The 24565-nt window shown below is 32.1% G+C and overlaps 1 protein-coding gene across 2 annotated transcripts in view; it reads left to right on the top strand.

Moving 5' to 3' along the window:
* The window catches only part of LRRIQ1 (leucine rich repeats and IQ motif containing 1), a 189339-nt gene that overhangs the window by 140691 nt on the left and 24083 nt on the right, over nt 1-24565 (top strand). For both annotated transcript variants that reach the window (XM_012740832.3, XM_012740836.3), the window contains exons 25-26: nt 14916-15045; nt 18076-18136. In XM_012740832.3, the coding sequence (XP_012596286.2) occupies nt 14916-15045; nt 18076-18136 (191 nt within the window). The remainder of the gene's footprint in view (nt 1-14915; nt 15046-18075; nt 18137-24565) is intronic.

The following is a 24565-nucleotide window of genomic DNA, read 5'->3' as shown; positions in this document are numbered from 1 at the left end:
ATGAAGGCTTTTGCATGCATGGCAGCCTGGACAGAATAATTTACATGGCTTTCTTTACATTTCAACTAAAAATTAATATCAAGATCATTTGGAATCATTTGTTTGTCACTCATATGTTTAGACATCGTTTGGTTATTTGAAGTCAAATTATAAATGGGCAGTAGAGTTGGAAATTCAATTAACATTCATGCTGAGATTTAGTACTTTGTCCACCAGATCAATGGTTTTATAACTTCATATTTTAGCAGAAAACTTCTTTCTTCAAATGAAATATTATCCCAAATTCAATATATTATATGTAAAACATTGAAGAGTACATCTGCTCTGGTTTAGAAAGTGAGTGTGATCTCTTGGCCATTTCCCATAGCAGCCACCAAGATGCGTTTGCAAAGCCTTCTACCGCTTCACAGAGCACAACTTAAACCAAGTGTACCTAATTAGACCTTACTTAAGAATAATCTCCTTTCTATATACTCTCATTGCACCCAAAACCAACCTACCTGTCCTGAGTGCTTATCACATGATGAAGTATACATTTAATAGCTATAACTAAATGTTTTTATTCTATATGCTACCTGAAGTTCAAGACTATATCGGTTCACTGGTGAATCCTCAGTACTTATAATAATGCCTGCATATACTAAACACTCAGGAAAAAAATAAAACAATTCATGCAAAAATATATAAAAACTATATTAGAGTAATAATAAAAATCATATAGCATAACTCTTGTTCTGGTCAGGCTAATTTAATGATCCAATATTGACTGTTATGGATAATTACATTTTATTTAACATCTATAGATTACAGTGTGCTAATTAAAGTATTATTTGATATTGATTACAAGATATGTATTTTTTTCATATTGTAATCTCTCTGAACTCAGAATGCATGATAGCATAATAGATGGCTCAAAGTTGTTGTCAACCAGGTGGCAGGCAACAAATTATATAAAAATCTTCAATTGTCATTTTCTGCAAAATCAAGATCAAAGCATTATAGATACCATGAAATAATATAGTGCTCTAAAATTTGCAGTGTACTTGCTTAGGATGGGTGTAAGACTGGCATATGTAAGTATGGCTGAAACAGTGGTTAAAATACTGAAATACATTCTTATCTGATTGGTAAATACCTATATCCTTGAGCCCCTCCCCCCTATGGCAAACTCACACACTATGGCTGCCGTAGCTTCTCCCTTAGAGACCTCTCCCAAGTTTACAATATTGAGTAACTACAAAATTAATGTCCTACACAGTGGGAGCCCTCCAGAATTCTGCCTCTGTTCAAAGCCAGTGTCCTTTCTAATTAGTCAGTGCCCATGCTACAAAGTTTAATGTTGTTTACTATCAGCCCTTGTATTATACATACAACACCCCCTATTATACAAAAGGGTAATAGTAACACTTTTTATATGATTCAAGATCAAGAGTGAGTCAATGGGATTATTATGACCCCTAAATTTTATAGATGAGGAAATTAGGTTCAGCAAGGAAGCCATTCTGTAAACCTCATTCTGAACTGATCAATTTTTGCAAACCTTATTCTGAACTGATGGCTTAAGTAGTAGAGACTAAATAAAGTAGAGAAAGAATCTCAAATCCAAGCAAGTATAGGAACAAAATTTGTGAGATTGCAAGATCAAGTTAAAATAAACAAAAATCCCAGAACAGATAACTAATTCAAAGATGTACTGCCATCAGGGAATGTCAGGATATGCTTCCTGTTAGCAAAGTAGCTCATATCCAAAAATGACTAGCCTGGGACCTACAGATGAAGGTAAGAAAAAACAAATACCCAAATTCAATAGTGAGGGACACTTTGAATATCAGCCCTTTCTGTATAGCCCTAGCATTACCCTGTTAGTGAAATGACCCTCCAAGAAGTGCCTTTACAGACTGTAACTGTGCTCAGCTATGGTATATACACTTCCAATCAATACATTATCTTACAAGAACTCTGGGAAGTCCACCTTATTATTGCCATTTTAAAGGTAAGAATGCAGCTCAGAGTGGTTATATAAAACATCACATAGGAAGTAGTAGAATTACAGATTTGAAATTAGTTTGATGAGCAGAAAGTACACAGTTCTTATGTACCCCTCACTTACACACCCTCCCCTACTATAACATCTTACCAGAGTGGTAAAACCTACGTTGACACATCATTAGCGCCCATAGTCCACAGTTTACTTTAGGGTTCACTCTTGGCGTTGTACATTCTCTGGGTTTGGGCAGATGTTTAATGATATGTGTTTACCACTATATTAATAGTATCCTACAGAACAGTTTCACTGTCCTAAAAGTCTTCTGTGCTTTGTCTGTACATCTCTCTCTCTCTCCCCATGATCACTCCATAATTTTAGCTTTCCAGCATGTCAGATAGTGGGAATAATACAGTATGTAGTCTTTTTAGATTGGCTTCTTTCACTAAATAATATGCTTTTAAGGCTCCTCCATATCTGGGCATGGTTTGATAGCTCATTTCTTTTTAGTGCTAAATAATATTTCATTGTATGGATGCACCACAGTTTGTCCACACACCTACTGAAGGACATCTTTGTTGTTTCCAAGTTTTGGCAGTTATAAATAAAACTGCTATAAATATACGAGTTCAAGTTTTTGTATGTACATAGGCTTTCAGCTTATTTAGGTAAAAACAAAAGTGTGTGATTGCTGGATTTTATGGTAAAGATATGTTAAGTTTTATAAGAAACAGCCAAACTCTTTTCCCAAGTGGCTATACCATTTTGCATTCCTACCAGCAATGAATGAGAGTTTTGTCAGTCGCATTGTTTTAGATATTTGCCTTTCTGATATTCTGATAGGGTTATCCCATTGTTGTTTATTTTGCAATTACTTAATGACATATGATATTGAGCATTTTTATATGCTTATTTGCTATAAGCATATCTTTGGCATGGTGTCTGTTCAGGTCTTTTGCCCATATTTAAATGAAGCTGCTTTTTTCTTATTGTTGAATCTTAAGAGTTCTTTGTATATTTTCAATAACAGCCCTTTATCAGATATGTCATTCACAAATGTTTGCTGCCAGCCAATGTTTTGTCTTCCCATTCTCTTGACATTGTCTTTCACATAACAGATTTTAATTTTAATGAAGTTTAGATTATCAATTATTTATTTCATGGATTGTACCTTTGATGTTGAATCTAAGAAATTATCAATAAACTGAAGTTCACCTAGATTTTCTCCTATGTTACCTCCTAAGATTTTTATAGTTTTATGTTTTGCATTTAGGTCTATGATTCATGTTGAGCTAATATTTTTGAGGATTTCATATCCTGGATTTAGATTTTTTATTTTTTTGCACATGGATGTCAAGTTGTTCTGTCACCATTTTTTGAAAGGAGTATCTTTTCTCCATTGTATTGCCTTTGTTCTTTGGATAAAGATTAGTTGAGTATGTTTTTGTGGATTTCTATGCTGTCTATTCTGTTCCATTGATCTATTTGTCTATTCTTTCACCAATAGCACAGTGTCTTTTTGTTTTAAGATTCTTTATCTAGAAATGATGCCTCTTTTGTATATGAAATAAATGTTCCTTACAAAATTCTTTCTGGCAGTATAACTCAAAAGAATATATTAGGAAGCATTCTTGACTTCTATGAACATGGGGAGCAGATAACCCTAAACTCAGCAGTTATCAAAATATTGGCAATATAGGGAGAAAGGTACTAGTCTAAGATTTTATGTAGGGACTTAGCTTTTTATTTGTTTTTCAAATTAGAAAATAATTTTTATAGAAAAAATTTTTACAAATTGAGTAGTCAGGATCATAGGACATAGGATATAATATTTTTGGTTAGATTAACTATATCTTTAGTACTACTATAGTCTGCATTCTAATAGAAGGAAAAAAGGAATAGGTCACTGGTTTTATATTCAAAATTTACCTAGTTGGTAGTATTAGGAGACAATTCTCCATGAATCTCTTGCATTCCTGAACATCTTGGAAGTGTGGTATGTACTATCCATTAGTTCCAGAATATTTTTCCAAAAATATTTGTCTACTGAGCAACCTTAGAAAATAAAAATATTTGAAACTGAAGACAAATTTACTTGTTGTTTTGTATAATAATACTAATGTTTTCCTCTAGTGCAAAGGGCAGGTTTGTTTACAGCCAATTATAAAAGATTTTAACTCCCTAAGCTTGAATTTCTCAGCTGTGACACAAACCCACCATGTGCGTGGTATCTACCTGGACTCTTTCACTTCACATTTGTAGACAAGGGAGGGCAAAGGGACATTAATGCAAATGTGTTGATGTTCATGCTTCTTGCTGTGCTGTAAAACCCCTTTGTTCCTGAGTTAGGAGTCTCGTATCTTCTCCAATATTCATAAAACTATGTCAGGCTGACTTGTACCTGAAAATAGGATAAAATCTCAGGCTATTAGAGTTCTTGACATAGAAAAACATTAAGTTCACGATATATTCCCAATAATGAGTACATGTAACAATTAAGGTCTTTAAATATGAAATGTCTGATTTCAAGTCAAAAGTGTAGTTTATTATATCTCCAACAAGAAGCAGTACAATTAATAAAAGAATGTGCCTAAACAATTAACACAGTTTTGCCATCTTACTGGTAGCTTGTTTATGCCAGCAGTGAAGAAGCCTGGAGAGAAAGTAGAGATGAAATCACAAAAGCCATTTTCCATAGCTTGTTGAGAATTGAATATTTTTCCTTGGAAGAAGTTATTCAAAGCCTGGGACACATGGTAGTCAGTTGGTACAAGGTCTGGTTAATATGGTGGATGATAGAGAGTCTCCAAATTTGACTTCTATGGTTTGGGCAGCATTGTAAGTGCGACATGTGGTTGAGCATGGTCTTCCAAGAGGATTGGCCTGTCTCTGTTGACCAATCTCGTCTGCTTAAATCACAAGCATCCTCATCATTTCGTCCAGTTGGTTGCAGTAGGCATCCACTGTAATTGATTTACCAGGTTTCATGAAGCTATAGTGGATAATATCAGTGCTAGACCACCAAACAGACACCATTAGCTTTTTTTGATGAATATTCTACTTTTGGCACTTCATCTTTATCTAACCATTGTGCGGAACATTTGGGTTTGTCAAAAAGAATTTATTTTCATAGGTAAAAATGCAGTATAGAAACAGTTCACCTTTATATCATGACAGCAAAGAAAGGCAAGCTTTGAGATGATTTCTCTTCTGATGCTGGTTTAATTCATGTAGTACCTATATCTAGCTTCTTTACCTTGCTCGTTTGTTTCAAATGGTCCAATATTGTTGGAATAGTAACATCAAACCTTGCTGCTAATTTACACATAGTTTGAGAGATGGATTCACTTCCTCTACAGCTTTCAGCTCATCAGATCCACCTTAGTCTTAGGTCACCTACGTGGTTCATTTTTAGGATGAAAATCACCAGAATGGAATTTCTCAAACAATCGACCTACTGTGTGTTCATTAGCCACATCCTTCCCAAACACTTTGATGATATTTCGAGTTGTCTGCTCTGCAGTTTCCATGACAGAACTCATATTTAAAAATAGCAGGATATTTTTACTTATCCATGGTTTCACAAAAATTGCTCTAACAAAAATATTTGAATGATAATCACAAGCCAAAACATGCATTTGAAAGAGTGAGGATGTTCCTTCACAATAAAAAATAAACAAGAAGTGTCAAAGTGAAATGTCAGAGATACCAACTGTCCACGAAATCAGACATTCCATACTTAATAAACTAATAATTTGGTACAATCATTTGGAAAACAATTGAAATTCTAGGAAAGTTGAAGATATTCATACTCTATGATCCTTCAAATCTACGCATAGATATTTGCCCTATAGGAACTCTTACAAAAGCATAGTCAGGGCAATGCTAATAGCCAACAACTGGAAACAACCTGTGTCCAACGACAACAGAATGAATAAGCTATAATACATCTTATGGTGGAATACAGAAGGAACCATATCTACACACAGCAACTCAGATAAATCTCACAAAAATATTGAACAAAAGAATAAGTACGGAATTGGCCTATTTATCCATAGTTCAAAAGCAAACAAAGCTTATGCTATCTTGCTTAAATATATAGGAGTGAAAATTTATAAAGGAAATAAAAAAGGCAAGGTTATAAACTTCCCTAAGGGAAGTAAGATAGTTTTTAGCAGGACTTCTGGTATTCAGGCAGTGTTCTATTTTTTTTAAATGATCAGAAGTCACATAGAGTATTTACAATGTTTATTTACAATGTTTTGTAAAACAATGTTTTATTTATATAATTATAATTTACATATAATTTATTTAACATACAATTTATATAATTATATTTTATAACATTTACTTATAAATATTGAAATTGTGTACACATACTATATGCAATATTTTGTGTATATACTATGTCTCACAATGAAACAAAATGATTAAAAGGCACTTTCACAAATCAATAGTTGTGTAATAATAGTTTAAAGCTAAAAATTAATTTGGTAGATAAGACATATATGCCTATATTGACCTATTTCTCCACTAGAATATGAATAGATCAAGAATGCTTTTACTTGTCTTTAAATTAAAAGTGAAATCTAGAAACAAAGGTTATAATTCTTTGCAAAGTTCTGGTACAAAAAATAAATCTGTCTTTCTAAAAGTAATATAATAAAAGAGAAAAAGTGTGCATTTATAAAGTATCCACTTGGAAAACTCTCAAATCTTCAGTAGGTTATAGGGATATTTGCTTAATATTATTACCTGTGGAAAACAATAAGTTTGGGGCCAGGTTTATTTGTCCTAAATATGTTGTCACTCAAATCATGAAAGAAAATTATTTTTACCCATTGCTTTTGATAATGCAAGCAGTATTTTCATGTATATTTAGTATTTCATATGAAGTTATCTCTGTAACAGAAATATATTTGTATACTTCCTTTTGACAAATATAAAAATTATCATATGCAGAAACAAATAAAATACAAATAATATATAGAAATAATGGGAATTGCATTATGAATGTATAGACATATGTGCTATGAACATTTCTGTTATATAGCTATGTAAAAACTATGATTATAATGGTATCAAAAAAAGTTTAATTGGATCTTTCATGACTCTATCATTATTGTATCAAAATAATGACACTTATTGGCTTCTTTTGAAATAAAACTAGTAAAAGGAAATTAAACCACCTACTTGGCCCTCAATTAATAACTGTACTTGAATGAGTAGAATTAGAGATAGAATTTTTTTTTATCAACAAGTTAGGGCAGTGGCATGATAATTATATAGAATAATTATATATATTATTTGTATATTATATGTAATACATATATTACTGCCATATATATAACATATTATATATTATGTTATATATATGACAGTATATATAACATATTATATATTATGTTATATATATGGCAGTAATATTTATGTGGCCATTATGACCTTATTATTGTGAAAACCAACCTACTCACATCATCAGAGTCTCCATTATTTTATGGAGTGGGCCCTAGTTTGGATGACCTACTGTTTTAACACTCCCAAAGGGAGTCTAAGTTGGATAGAGGAATATTTTCCAAGGATAATTGAATTGGGAGGGTGAAATAGGAGAGCATCGTGTGAATGGAGCCTCCTTCATGGTTATTACTAGGCAGTTGCTAAAAATTATTTGAAATAACTTAAAATCAATTAAGACCATCTATCTTTCTTATCTTGTGGAAATTGACTTCTCTTTTTAAAGACGTGCTAAAATTCTTATATATTATGAAATAAAATACATTTTTTGAATGCTCATTACAGATTTAGAATTCTGGTAAGGAGTACTTCCTGGACTCACCCCCAGAAAATTGTTCTGTTTAGTTTTGTGGTTAATCATGGCATCTTCCCCTCCTGCCAGAGACCCCCTAGAACCTTGAAGCTGACCTGAATTTAGAGACTCATATAAGTAGCCTCACCTCCAGGACAGGTAAGTCCTAGCCTTTGGCAATTGACATAGCATTAAGGCTATGCGTAATATTATACTATTCATTTCACTTTTAAAAAAACAATAACAATGTGGCTACAGTTATTAAATCCTTACTATATGTTAGGCACTACATGTGTTCATTTTATATTATTATTTGCATTTTAAGAAGAGAAAACTGAGGCAGAGAGAAGGTAAAAATAATTTGTCCAACATTACACATCTAGTAAGTGAAAAAGCCAACTTACTATGTGCAATTTGGTTGATAAGCCGATAAAAAAATGGATAATGTATAGCCCTTCATTTTATAGACCAAATAAATTTATTCTATAATTAATTTCTCATATGTCACAATTCCAGGACCTCCTCTAATGGAAAATGAAGTTGGTGTGCCAGATTCATTGGAAATGATAGAAAACAATCTTAAACCCCATGGCTACTGAGCTGTTTTAAAAACAATACCCTGTTGACACATATTAATATTACTTAGAAATGCATAAAATACCAGGGGAGAGACTGAATCAGTATTACTGATTTTTCCTCTTGCCTGTCAGATTTCAATACAACTTGGCACAGCATTGTTACTGATCCTGTCATTTAAAATTTTAATACTTTGTTCATCATAGATTTTTGTATTAATTTCAATTTTAAAATATTACAGTAAACTATTATTTATCTTAATTACTGAATTTTTTTGGTACTTTCTTAAATTTTGAGCCTAAATCAAGTACCTCATTCATCCCACTCACCTTATACTAGTCCCAGCCCTGGTAATAGAATATGTAGAGACATTACATGTTAATGTATGCATGACTTAAACAACCTAGAATTTTCCTTAGTTATGTGGCTCTCATGGAAGAAACCAAAGAATCGCCCATTATATAGTATTTGGTACTACACTATAAAGAGATTAATGAGGAGATACAGCTCAATTGAACAATACAAATGGCAAAACATATTTCCTTTCAGGTAGAATTATATATAAGTCAAATACAGAATAATACTTATTATAATTGGTTAATAAACACAACTGCATTCATTTTGGCAAAGGATATTTGTTATTACAGAAGGATTCACTTAAATCTAGCAATGTCATAATATCAAAAAATATCTTGCAAAATACAAATATTTTAAGACATAATTTAGTAACTCACTTTTTTTTTTGCTTTCATAAAGGTCATTCATTTATTTACTGTCCCATCCCCTAAACAAATTTTGAAAATTAATTCAAATGCCAGAAACTAGCAAGTATTTTTCATTCTAATACTTTTTGTTTATCCTCTCTGCCATAAAATATAGTGAAATATGTAAAGGAAGGATTAGTGCTGCAGTTGGCCTTTGACCTCACGTATAACTTTGGCCCCATTCCCAAAATTTCTGTTTTCCAACTTTTGTACCAACAATCCTCTTTATTCATGAAGTCATTTTTCCTGAGTGATCAATTACATATATGTTTAATATATTTTTAAAGAACAAGGATGTTGTTTGTCACACAGAAATTGCTCTTATGGAGTTATTGGTTTTATGCCAGTGAAGTTAATTTTCCAACAACAGATTGGATTGGTTAAGGAAGAAGCCATAAACAGCCTATCAACAAGTATTTATGCAAATGTTAATGAAATTAAAATTCTGTTAGTGCAACACTTATGCCAAATTCCAAATTTATTTGTGCTTTGTGAGGTATGATACAATAACTTCTTTTAATAAACATGTACAGAACACTTATACATTATAGTGTAAATCATATTTTTAGTATTTCCAGCATAAGATACATAGAATCAACCATTTTTAAAGTTACCAAAATTATTTCCATCACATGAAGAAGTGTTTTCCTAACCACAACCATGTACTCCAAAAGCTTTTGGTAGAAAAAAATGAACTCATCTACATCCATGAAACCAAGAGTATTTTACTATTCTATTACTGAGAAAAGCCATTAAGGGAAAAGAAAATAGTCATGGGAAAGTTGCCACATGTATTAAAAATATAAATATAAATACTTAGCTTACTTTTGTGTGCCCTAAATGATAATTGAATTTTATCTATCTCAGTATAGGATATTATGCTATATTGAAAACTTAGAAAATTGATTTATTTGAAGCATATGGGTTTAATGAATACTTTTATTTTGCTTTTCATGAAGAAAAGAATAATATTTCCATTAATTTAAAAAGTACTTCGTTTCTTTTTCTTGTACTTCTTAAAGCTAAACTGTTTTCCCTAGGTTTGTGTACATTGTGAATACTTTATAAAGTAGCCGTATATGAAGGAGTTGCTTTTTTAGTTTTTGTGTTTTAATTTGCTACCTTTAGTGGTTAATTTTTATTCCAATCCAATTCTCACTTTCAAAACTGAAAGGAAATTCTAGATTATAGAAGGGTTGGAGCACAGTTAAGGGCATTGAATTTAGGAAGAGGGGTACCTCTTTTTTGCGACAGGTAAGAAAAGTACCCTTATACCTCTGTTACCACATACAAACCTGCTCACTCATGTTCAATATGGAGCCTGAATAAAATGGTGACACTGAGAATGGAAAGAAAGAATCAGATTAGTGAGCTACTAGGGAGGTAGACTGGATCTAGTTTCTGATTAGATATTAATAACTAAGGATAAGTAGCTAAGGTTGACCACAGAATGTCTGGTCTGAGTGACTTGGGAATTCAGAAGGAAAAAACATGCTTTAGTAGGATGATGATAATAAAGACAAAGTTGTCATTTTGAAATTCATGTGGAAATATGAACTATGTGAGCAGGAATAAGATAGAGGTTAGTGATACCTCGTCCTCTAGGCTGCTAGTTCCATCAGATAAGAAACCATGTCTATCATCTGAAACCAGCACAATGCCAAGCATAGAGTAGGGACTCCTAGATACTTGTAGAATTGGGAGCACCAACATTGAAGAAAATCTATAAAGGAGCCTGAAAGGGAGCCCTCGAAGTCTGGTATCCCAAAGGCCTGCAGAGGAGTTTTCAGACAAAGGAAATGGTCTGTGTAGTTGAATTCGGCAGAGAGCTCAGTGAATATAGGGAATAAATTTGTTAGATAAGATAGTTTCAGGCCTTCTTAGCAAGAATAATTTCAATTTGGCAAATTCAGATTAGAGTCATTTAAGGAGGGAATGCAAAGTGAAGAGATAAAGGCAGAGAATAAATTTCTTTTTAAGGAATTTTTCTCACCACTATCTTTTAGTGATATTATTTGTAAAAGACAAAATATTGGAAAAGTTTAGAATTTGTCCCTGAAATATTATATCTCATGCAGTTTATTGAATTGGGAAATACAATCCTATAAATTGTGAAGGGAAAATGGCCAATAGTTTAGAAGATATTTAGCAAAATGTAAATCTGTATGTCTAGTGAAAAAGTCGCCCCTTTTGAAAATAAGGTAGAAACTAAAATCAACCAATGGTCAGGGGGATATATTCACACCAGTGATAACAGAGAAAGAATTATGAAAGATCAATTAAAAACAAAAGGAAAATACTAGGATCCAGTAGATAATTGGAGAGAACAAGAAAGAGATTTTACAATATATGGCCCAAAATTATTTAAAAAATTATAATGTTTAATTTCACTAGCAGTAAAGTCATATAAATTAAGACCATAATAAACAATATTGTTGTCAAATTTTCAACAGCCTTAAAGCATTTACTACCCCAGTCTTGACCAAGGTCTCAGTGAAATGAGCAACCTCATACAGTATGTGGTAAATTGGTGAAATATTTTAAAAGTATTTGACAATATAGTTAATACCAAGTTCTCAAAATATTCATACTTTTAGACATGTTATTTTTAATCCCATCTTTAAAAATGGATTAATTAAATGGAATAATTAAAAACCTATCATGTAACCATTAATAGATAAAAATGTAAAACTAGTAAAATTATGTGTAAGATGAGATTTCTATTACATATAATGCATTTGTTAGAATACTAACTGTAAAATAGGATATGAAGAATGTATAGAATTATAGTCAGCCCTTTGTGTCCATGGGCTCCACATCTATGGATTCAACCAATCATGGATCAAAAGTACTAGAAAAATATTGCACTTGTATTGAACATGTACAGGCTATTTTCTTGTCATTATTTCTTTAAAAATACAATATAGCTATTTACATCGAGTTTAGATTGTATTAGGCATTATAAATAATCTAGAAATGATTTAAAATATACAGGAGGATATTCTTAGGTTGTGTGCAAATGCCATTTTATATCAGTGACTTGAGCATCCACGGACTTTAGCATCCAGGGGAGGTTCTGGAACCAATCCTTTATGAATACTGAGGAATGACTGTGTATGTAAACTAAAAACAAAATGAAACAAAACAAAACAAATCTATGCAAAAAGAACTGCAAGAAAAAAACCTTTAATGGTTGTCTTTGAATAGTGATATGTTTGTGGATTTTCTTTGCATTGACTTTTTATTTTCTAAATTGTCTATAATGAGAATGTGTTATTTTTAATAAGAAGTTCAACAATTTTAAAAAATAAAATTACTCAATGTTGTGTTTTGATATAAAGAATCATATACAGATGGTAATAAATAGGGGACAACAAGAATCAATGGAAGACTTTTCTTCTTAGGTTGATAATACAGGGAATTGATTAAACAAGACCCAGAGAAGTAGGAAAGGATAGCAGATAATGGGTTTAGCGTACTGCAGGCTGAATGATGTTTCTTCTAACATTGAAAGAAATGATTTATTGGATAGCCCAACTAGACATTGATAATTATCTATTAAGTAATCCAGGTCACCATTATTCTTCTTATGCAAGATGCTAGAAGCAGGGCTTCTGCAAGCTTCAAAGAATAAATGCTACTTTCTCTTCTCAGTAACAGAAGTAATGCTGAAATGGTTTAGCTGAGACAAAATCATTTCCTCTAGCATTTAAATTGTGGTATTTTCAAGTGTATCTGGCCAACTTCACCACTATGCTCGTTCTGTTTCTCACACTGAGCTCATGCCAATCTACCAATATATGCCTTCGGGTTAAAATGGTTAATATGAATTGGACCCTCATAATGAAATCTCTCCTCTTTATTCAGGAATTGTTTAAAACTTTGGCTGAGTTCTGATGTAAAACCACTTAGAGTTTACGAAGTGTTATTGTAGAGTTATGGAAAACTTTCCAATGGGGGACTATTGCAAGTATATGTCACTATTTTTACAGACAGATTATTTGTATTTTAACCAAAAGTGCACTTGTTATAAAAGGATTCTCTTCTCTACATATCAAGAGTAGGTGAGGTCTTAATCTTGGGTTCAGTTAATTGTCAGGGTCACTGACCACTCACTATTTTCTGTCACTGGTATCTCCAACATCTGGTCTGGTCAGCTAAGGCAGACAGAGCAGATGCTGGGGCTGTGCTAGAAAAGAGATTCAATGCTGTTGCAGTAACTGAATGTGGCAACGCCAAATCTTTTTTTTGTTTCGGTCTGTTTTGCAATTTTTGTATACATATAAGGCTATTTACCAAAATGGAATCTGCTCATGGATTGAATGGTCAGCTCTCTCATGTGAAGTAATTCTTCCTCTAATTACAGCAATTATGGAAGGGTTGGCTTAAGTTCAGGATGCAGGGGTTGTGGCCATTTTAGAAACATAAGATGGCAGGAGAAGTAATAGGAACTTCTACTAACAAAGTTTAGAGACACAAAACATTCTGATTTTTAGCTTTCCTGACAACAGGCTTCAATGTCTGTTTAAATTGAAAACTAGAGTCATTTCACTTATTACAACTGCAACTTTTAAGGAAAAAAGACATGTTAGATGTATCATCTTCAACATATTTAGAATGTATATTCTGAAGCTTGTATATGTGTGTGTGTGCATTCACATGCACTAAAGATTCAAAATAGGCTTTGCACCATGCTTCGTTTTCCACACAATTTGCAAATGTTTTCTTATGTACAAATATCTATAGCGAAACAATATTTCAGATGAATAAATTTACATTTAAAATATCAAGTCTTAAACTAAGGATTCTTCTGAGGTTGATTGCTGAGTTAGGTTTCAAAAGGTGTCTCCCCCTAGTGTACTATCAATCAAGTGTGCAAAGCTAACAAGTCCCTAAAAATGTTGATGGCACCAAAAAAAAAAAAAAAAAAAAAAAAGAAGCAGTTTAAAAGATCAAGCCCATGGAAGAAGACTTTAAAACAATTGGTGTTCAGTGTAACTCTGAAGCACATGGCATTGGCATAGCAGCAATGTCTGTACTTTATATTTTTAAACACAAAAATATGTAGTAATTTTTACATTTGAATATTATAAGGGTTGGGTTTTTCTTTTTCCTTTCATTTTAAAATATTTTACTTATTTTTATATTTGTTACGTTGTATTCTTACCTGGGATGATTCTTATCTTGTAACTTTCCACACCCATTTTCATTGTTATTCTTTCCCCCATCTTTGAAATACCTGTTGTGCCATAAGTACAAGTTCCCAGAAATCTGATATAAATTATATTCTTAGCTTAAAATTTTGTATTGCCTTACACAAACCAAGCTCAGTTTTATTTAAATTAAAATTCTGTTTCAAATACCTTCAATATAATTTATAAATTCTATATGTGGATAAGGCCGAAACAAGAATAATTAGACTTTAAAACCTAAAAAAAAACATGGTAGGGAACAGATACTCTTTTTATACTAGAAGAACTTTACTATCTATCAGAAATAACTTTCTGAATTTTTAAATTAAAAACTAAAAAACAGGCCCTATAAAATGGTGAATGGATTAAAATATTTCCTTTATTTTTTGAAATAGATGGTTTTGAAATTCAAGCATGAATAGTTAATCTGTAAGTGACTGACATCATTTTGCTTTCAGATATTATTTAGCTACCATAAATTAGTCATTGTTTTTTATTTCTTGTGATAAAATTATTAGCCACTAGACTGAACTCCTTTGACCAAAGTTTGATCTCATTAAAAAACAAATAAACATTCCATATTTCTTCCCCAGGTATAGAAGATTTTATCTACAAGGATACCACTGCAAATGAAAAATTAGAAAGGAGTAAAGAGTATACATACCAGTGGCTTCACACCCAGGTTGGGGTTCATGAAACAACTACTTCCAGAAATATGAAATGGTGAGGTCATTTCCTTTAAATTGTATTTTTATATTGTAAACACATCTTCAAATGTGAAACCTACGTTAATTGTGCTAAAATAAACATGACTTTATAACCAAAGGCCACCATGTTGCTAGGTAATAAAAAGGCCTTTCAGATACAGTAGATTTAATCACTCTTTATATTTTTCACCCTAAAATATTTGGGAAGAACTCTAGTCTGTAGTTCTTGAAACCAACAGATAAACCAGACAAAGTAAAAAGTATAGTATTCATTATAATGGTTTCTAAATATCATATAGTGGGTTGTATTTTATTTTATTTTTGTTATCATTTATAAATGTAGCAGTTATAATTCACCCCTTTAGCTGTCACTTTACCAGTCATTTGAAATTTAATAATGCCCCAAAGCTTCAGTTTCCTCTCCTTTACAGTAAGGTAATAATATCTTTCTAATTCACATGGTATAAATGAGCTACAAGGTTCATGATATTGAACGTTTATATCCCCTAGCAACAAACAGAGTTCCTTGACCCTAATATGTGCTCAATTAATTTTTGTTACATTAATGTATGTATTAGTTTGCTATAACAAAATATCAAAGATTGGGTAGCTTAAACATTAAAAATTTATTTTCTTGTAGTTCTGGAGGCCACATTTTCAAGATCCAAGGTGTAAGCAGGTTTAGTTTCTTCAGAGGCCTCTTTCCTTATATTGCAGATGGCCATCTTCTCATTGTGTCTTCACATGGTCATCCTTTGAACTATATTGTATTTGTCCTAATCTTCTCTATTTATTTATTTATTTATTGAGTAAGAGTCTTGCTCTGTCACCCAGGCTGGAGTGCAGTGGTGTAATCACAGCTTGTAGCAGCCTCAAACTCCTGGGCTCAAGTATTACTGCTGCCCCAGTCTCCCAAGTTCCTGGGACTACAGGGGCACATCACCATACCAAACTAATTTTTCTAATTTTTAACAGAAACGGGTTCTTGCTATGTTGTCCAGGCTACTCATGACCTCTTGGCCTCAAGCAGTCCTCCTACCTCAGCCTCCCAAAGTGCTGGGGTTTCAGGTGTGAGCCACTGCGCCCAGCCCCTAATCTTCTCTTCTTACAAAGACACCAATTATATTGGATTAGAGCATACCTATGTGACCTCATCTACCTTAATTACCTCTTTCCATGCCCTATCTCCAAGTCAGCCACATTTGGAGGTATTGGGAGTTACAAATTTTAACTTATGAATTTGGGGGGACACAATTCAGCCCATAACAATGTGATATAAAGCATATATGTGCATACTGAACCAAATTTTTGAGGAAATAAAAAGCCAAAGATGATATTTTGACAAGGTTTTTCAGATTTACATTTTAGCTACTTTAAAGAGTTTTAAAAAATGTTATTATATGCATTTATTAAATATGTAAGCCAATATTGAATATAAAGACAATTTCAGAAATATTTCCAAGCATTGTGGATGATAACTGTTTTACATGAGTAACAAATACACAAGGAAAAACCTCTAATAATTAAGGTTAAAACTTAATTAAACAGTAAGTCAAATATGTTAAAAGTAAAACTTCTTTTGATAACATATGTATATTAAACCTTAATATGTGATCAATTCTATCCATTTAATTCTTTTAAAAATATGGAAATCATATGGAAGAAAGAATGAAGATGAAATTAAAACATTTTATAATCTGAATTATATCATATTTCATTGTGAAGTAGGACTAAAGGTATCAATATTTGAGAATATTTTGCTAAGTGTTCAAATTAATGTCAATGCAATTTATTTTGCTACGAATCAATTTAGCTTAATTCATAGGTTTGTGTCATAGTCCATTTTGTCTTGCTATAATAGAATAACTGAGACTGGATAATTTGTAAAGAAAAGAGGTTTACTTAGCTGAGGGTTCTGCAGGTTGGGAAGTTCAATGGACCTGGTGCCAACATCCGCTTGTCTTCTAGTGCTGTGTCACAATATGGCAGAAGATCAAAGGGAAAGCGAATACATGGGAAGGAGTATCCTGGCTTTTCAACAGCCCACTCTCATAGGAATTAATCCAGTCCCACCAAAACTAACCCAGTTTTGCAGGGTGAGAATTTGCTCACTACCACAAGAATGGCACCAGGCCATTCATGAGTGATCCACCTCCATGACTCAAATACCTTCCACTAGGTTCCATCACTCAACACCACTACACTGGGGGTCAAATTTCAACAAGAGTTTTGGCAGGGACAAACCATATCTAAACCATAGCATATAGCATCATTACAACTATAAACAAATAAAATAGAACCCATAGCTTACTGTCTATATTTACTAGATATAAGAGGCCTTGTTCGGAGATTTAAAAGCATTTGAATACATGTAGTATGATGAAATTATATAAGAAAAATATTTCAGGATGAATTTTAGATAAATAGTTAACAATACCCTTACTAATAAATAATTTATATTTAAATATATGAAACAATAAACAATTGTTATGAAATTTATCTTTAAAAAATATAATACATAAAGGAACAGATAGTAATATTTTAAGAAAAATTGTTTTCAAGAACAGAAGTTCTTGAAAAGCCAATGTCAGTGTTTTAGTTTTAAACAGAAGTTTATTGTGAACATTAGTGTAATGCATTAAACACACTAGAGCTATTTCAAAAATAGGAAGCTTTGCCTTTTTCAAAAGACAACTAAAAGATATAAGTAAAGGTAAATAAAACATTTAAATTTTCTACAATGTAGTAACTTAGTAGTGGTACTTAGATTGTCATTCTTTGTACATGTTTATGTTTGGCAAAGAAGAATGGTATTAAAGTGTTATTGAGTAATTAAAATTTTATGTTAAACTGAATTTTAAGAAAACTATGGAAAGATGTAAATTTGTATATACCTTTGTGTGTAACAGAATTTAAGAAAACTGTTTAATATTATTTTTGTTGTATAAATAACTGATTTCTCCCAAACTTTTTATTTGGGCATTTCTTTCATATGCTTCCTACACATTTATATTATAACATGTTTTCTGTTTTTGTCAATATGCAGCAATCACTTCTTGCCTGAGTTAGATCCAGATGTACTTAATGGTGGAAGAGTTCAGCTTGTGGTAAGAACTGTGTTTAAAGTTAAAGAAAAATGTTGTGGATACCAGTGCTTAATAAATATCACTTTAAAATATGTCCATAATTAGTTTAAACTGTGAAAATATCATAACTATATCTGTTTGGGGTAATCTCAAAAAACTGTGTGTTAAAATAATATCTTTTTTCAACTTGTAATATAACTTTATATTATGACATTGCTTTAAAATATTAATTTTATGAGACAGATGTAAAAATGTTAGCATGCTGCCATTTTAAAATAAAATTACTCTGGATGGGTAAATTGCTTAATTAAAGTATTTTTTCTTGAATATTTTAAAAGAGTATAATTTGTAGACTATACTTAATGGAAATAGCAAAGTACTCTTACAACTCAGGGAATCGTACCATATAAAATTTACCAAGTAATTGTGAGGTAAACACTCTAAATAATAAAGTGTAAATTATTGGAGCTTTAAGGACAACAGAGTTTTAAACATGGTAACCAGAGTGAAGAATCTAGACAGTATAAGTATGCATTACTAAAGTCAATTATACTATATGCTATTAGAAGGAAGACTATGTAAACAGAAGGAGAATGGCCAATATGGAGTTTAGAAAAAATGGATCCCACAAAACAAGAAATTTTCAGTATGTTTCCAGAGCATTCCAGAGAAGAGGGTACCCAGACCAGTGACAGAAGTATGTGGCCTCCTTGGCAGGTGAAAATGGATGCATCAGGTGACCTTACCTTTAGAACCAACTCTTCCTCCTTGCTCAGATTCTAAATTCACCAAGAAAACTGATTATATCATTTTGACGTGTATAATTTTATATAAAAAGATAATGTGCTTTCTGATGGAAATGAGTATTGTGATTTCCAGAGCAGTTATAGTCATCTTTTTCATAATTAACAAGGAGTTTTACTCAAAGAGAAGCAAAAATTAGGATAATAGCTAGCTAAAATATTTATGAAATCTATGCACAGATTTGAAATAATCACTCAGCAAATGTTTTCTTGCATTTTAATAGAGACCCTTTTAGGAAAGTGGCATGCAGATTATCTGAGGATAATTGCTACTTTAGGCTATAATATAATACATATTATTGATTGACACTTTGATACAGATTGGTAAGTTGCCACTTTGGAGCAAAAATGAAGAACATTAAAACAGCCAAGAAATTTCAGGATAAAGATGTGATATTTTATTTAATTATTACACATTTAGAAATGAATGAGAACAAATTGGATAGATTACCAATTAAAATGCTTTTATGAGATTAATGTTTGGATGTGAATCCTTTCTTTCCATATCTCTCTATATTCCAATGCATTCAAATACTTGACAAATACATAGCCATAATAATTTCTTTTCATTTTGAAGAGATACAATTGGAAAAAAAATCAAGGTAAATGGTAGTGGAACAGAAATACACAGATGTCTTTTTTTTTTTTTTTTTTTTTTTTTGTAAACAGCTGCAAAAGCAGGGATCAATGGCTTTTGTCAAGAGGATACTGTCCTGGCTAAGGGACCAGAGTAGATATCTAACAGAGTATTAGGGAAGGGAATGAAACACCCCATTTGCCCACTTGTGCCAGGGAATTGACACCAAACTACAACTAAGAGGGAAATTAAAGGGAAAAAAAAAAAAGAAAAGCTACCACTGCTGCTAGTATAAAAGCCTCAAATGTATAAGAGTAATATCCATAGTAAAAGGAAAGAAAATTATGGAACAAACATGATCTAATGTTAATGAAAAACAGATGAGTATACAAATGAACCAATTGTAAATTCTGGAAATAAAAATATTTTTCAAATATACTCTAGATTGGGTACATTAAAAGAATTAGTAAATTGGAAGATTACCTACAAGGGAATAATAATTAGATTGACAGCTGATTTTATATCCAAAACAATGAATGCCAAAAGACAATGGGCATCTTTCTTAATAATAGAGATAAATATTATCCAGGATACTCTTCAGTAATTTTCACTACTGAAAAAAGAATAAGGCACAAACATTCAAATTCTTGGTTTTGAGAAAGCTTGTAAATAACACCTCTGTCTTCTCTAAGCAAGATCAAAGCATAGGGCATGATAAACAGAAATTTAAACAATGGAAATAAAATATCATTTTCTTTATATCCAAAAATGTAAAGGATATAAACATGTGTATATATTGTTATTAATTGTATTAAATATATCTGCCAAAACTCCAAAATTTTCCTGCAAAAGAAAGTTATAGTTCAGGTTCCACAGGAAACATACTCTGAGATTTTGATATTTGAGTGCAGGAAGTTTATTGGGGAAAGCTTTCTGGAACAACTCCTGTGAGAGATAAAAGAGATAGGATTGAACAGAGGGAGAAGGCGGCAAACTTCAATAATGTTGCAGCAGAGGAAGTGAGCTCTGGTGGTGGGAAGGCTCTCTTTGTGTTTTCCTAGTTTTAATGCATTAACTGCCATGTGAGTTGTATTTAAGTCATGCTAGTTTTGAGCCCTGGGCTTCCTGAAGCATATGTAACTCACGAGTCTCTTGAGCTTGAGAGCTGTGATAACTATTTTTCAAGTTGCGTATAACTCATGCACAAAAAACAGTAAATAATAAATTTTTCATTAAATTAGAAGGATTATTTTGTTTTTGAAGTTTTTATTCTATTTTTGTAATAAAATACTGTGGCCCCAAGGAAAAAAAATGTTTTCAAGCGTGGCAGTCAATGTGTTAAGACAAGAAGGCCAGTCTTTAATGTTCCTGCATCTCCTCAGGAGCATGTGTGACTTAATTAACCACTTTGGTACGCCACTCACCGGCCGCAAAACCTTGCCCACAGCTGGTACTGATAGTACACACAATGGTTTGTGCTGTGCATTGACAACGAATCTGTTTTGCTCTTGTGTGATGAGGAAAGCTTTAAAGCACTGAAAGCTTGTTTTACTTTACAGGCAGCTTTACTTGTAGTGTAAATCAGAATAGGTAACATATACATATATGTTTACATTACGTTATTTTTAAATGTTCACAATTTTATTTTGATAAATGAAAAATTAGAAAAGTCATATCACGGCTGTCAGCTAAAGTCGCTGTGCGCGTTCATCTGTGGCTATCAACTATAGTCGATGCTCATACCAAAGTGGTTAAGCAAGGCAACTCTTTTCAGCTAAGGACAATTTCCAGAGAGGGATTTGCCTGAAAGCTACCCAGGTGCAACTTTCTCAGTAACTGTCTCTGATCGGTTGTTAAACATGATCTGGGTGGGATTTGAAAATATTAAGGTAAGTTTACTATTCATGAATGTAAAAACTTAATACATAAAATGTGTCAATTATACTCAAATATAAATTTTAAAAAGGTCCAACCAATATTACAGCTGATTTTGAGGAACCTGAAAAATCTCATCCTAAACTGTGTATTGAGGAATAGAAGCCCAATAATACGCATGTCAACTTTGATAAAGATCAACTTGTATCACAAAATATAAATACTTAGCAAACTTTATGCTACTGGCACAGCCATAGATAAACAGACCAATGGAAATGAATAGTGAGGTCATGATATTGGAAAGGTTGGAAAGCTCATATTGGTTAGTAAATGGCATTCAGTAAATGGCATTGAAGAAATATGGGGATATAGACCATACACAGCCTTTAAAATAGTGGAGGGAATTCTGAAAGCTTGAAGATCCAAAATGTGAAAGGTAAAGCTATAAAACAGATAAAATAAAGAATAATATCTTTGCAACTTAGCATACAAAACAAAACACTTTTTAAAAAGAAAAAAGTAGTACAAACCATGGTTGCTGGTATTTCTAGGGCAGAAAACTAGAAAAGAGTCTGAAAAAATTGGTGTACTGGGTCTCCTTAAGTCTTTGGCCAAATACTAAGCTCCAAATGTGCACTGTGAGACTCAGTGAGGTCCAGAAAAGAACATCTATTAGGAACATATAAACTGGAAAGAGATTCTATAGGCCACCTAAAACTGAGAAACATTGGAGTTCAGAACAGCAATATTGGAGAACATCTCAGGTATTCATTTAAGACCACATAAAGATCAAGTCTAAGAAAGGATTACTCTAGCCCCAAATTAACAACTCCTTCAGATCCACACTAATAAATGTAAACCTCATAAGGATCACAAGGAACAACAAATAAATCAACTGCCTGCCAAAAGAAAAAATAACAGATGATAACAAATTCAGACACTCAAAAAATAACCTCATGGGGTCCAGTATGCAGTAAAAAATTGCTAGACCTTCAGAGAAGCAGGAAAATATGCCCTGTATGCAGAAGAAAAATCATCACTAGAAACACATCAAGTCATAAATCAGATGGTAGAATTTGTAGACAAGAACCTTAAAAAGCTATTATAAATATGTTCAGAGATTTACATGTTAAGGACACTGATGGGAATCTTTGTAGAGAAAGGGAATTTTTAAAAAAGAATAAAATAAAAAATCTAGAACTGAAAAATATCTTACTTTAATTGAAAAAACTAATGGCTGAACTTAAACTAGACCTTGCAAAAGATAAGTGAACTCAGAGACAAAGCAAGAGAAAATTTCCAAAGTGGGGCAGAAAGAGAAAAATGTCTTTAAAAAAGTTGAGTCCTCTTTGAGACAAGATCAAGCTATCTAATATATATGTTATTGAATTTCCAGAAGAAAAGAGATTGGAGATGAATAAAAATTTTGTATGTATAAAAAATACGCACTGAAAAATTTTAAAATTTGATGGATGTATTAAAAGAAAAAAGTGTCAACCTTCAATTCTATATCTAGTAAAAATAAAACTGTAATTTACCATATTAATATAAAAGTGAAGAAATAATGATTTTAGTATATGTAGAAAATGTTTTTCACAGAATTCAACACATTATTGGTAAATATTCTTAAAAAATTAGGAATAGAGGAAATTTTTTAAACTTCATACTTAATGATTGAAAGACCAAATCATTTCTACCTAATATCAGGAATAAGACAAGGAAATCTGATTGGAAAATAATACAAACATAACATTTTTTCACAGATGACATCATCTTGTACATAAAAACCTGAAGAAATCCACAAAAAGGTTACTATTAATATTACTAATAAGTAAATTTACACAAGGCCACAGAATAAAGATTAATAAAAAATCAACTTTCTATGTACTAGTAGTAAGCTTTAAAAAACTAAATTGAAAAATTTCATTCATCACAGTATCAAAAAATGTAAAATATTTAATAATAAATTTTAACTTTACAATGTGCAAGGCCTCTACACTGATTACTACAAAGCACTGCTTTTAAAAACTCAGAGATTTATCATATTTATGGGCTGAAAAACTCAAATTATAAGATGGCATTTCTCCCCAAATGTTCTACAGATTCAGTGCAATTTGAGAAAGCATTTTGGTAGAAATAGACAAACTTATTTTATTTTATTTTTTATTTTAGTGTATTATGGGGGTACAAGTGTTAAGGTTACATATATTGCCCATGCCCCCCTCCCCCCTCGAGTCAGAGCCTCAAGCATGACCATCCCCCAAACGTTGCACATCTCACTCACTGTGTTTGTATATACCCATTCCCTCCTCTCCCATCCCACCTGCCGACACCCAATAAATGTTATTCCTATATGTCCACTGAGGTGTTGATTCGTTAATACCAATTTGCTGGTGAATACATGTGGTGCTTGTTTTTCCATTCTTGAGATACTTCACTTAGTAGAATGGGTTCCAGCTCTATCTAGGAAAATACAAGAGGTGCTATATCACTATTGTTTCTTAAAGCTGAATAGTACTCCATGGTATACATATACCACATTTTATTAATCCACTCATGAATTGATGGGCACTTGGGTTGTTTCCACAACTTTGCAATTGTGAATTGTGCTGCTATAAACATTCGAGTGCAGGTGTCTTTTTCATAAAGTGACACTTGATCTTTTGGGAAGATGCCCTGTGGTGGAATTGCAAACTAGTTCAATCTCTGTGGAAAGCAATATGGAGATACCTTAAAGTGATACAAGTAGACAAACTGATTTTAAAATAAATATGGAAATGAAAAGGACCTAGAATATTGAGCTAATGCAATCTTGAAATAAAAATAGTAAGAAAACTCATACTACATGAATTCAAGACTTGTTCTAAAGCCTCAGTAATCAAACTTATTTATTTGTATAAAGATAAAAGAATCTATCAATGAAAAGAATAGAGAATCAGAAAAATGCCCATATATGTAGCATCAATTGATTTGCTATAAAGTATCAAAGCAGGTCAAGGAGGTAAAGGATAACCTTTTCCACAAATAGTGCTTGTTAGCTAGATATCTACATGAAGAAAAAATAACCTTGATTTCTACTTCATACCTTACTAAAAAAATGAATTTAAGATGAATTATGGGCCTAAATGTAAAAGCTAAAATTATGAAACCTATTGGAGAAAACATAGTAAGATATCTCCACAAACCTGGGACAGG

Source organism: Microcebus murinus, chromosome 10 (genome assembly GCF_040939455.1).
Source record: "Microcebus murinus isolate Inina chromosome 10, M.murinus_Inina_mat1.0, whole genome shotgun sequence".
NCBI classification, from domain to species: domain Eukaryota; kingdom Metazoa; phylum Chordata; class Mammalia; order Primates; family Cheirogaleidae; genus Microcebus; species Microcebus murinus.
Note: the sequence above shows the minus strand (reverse complement) of the source record. Positions and strands in the feature narration are given on the sequence as shown.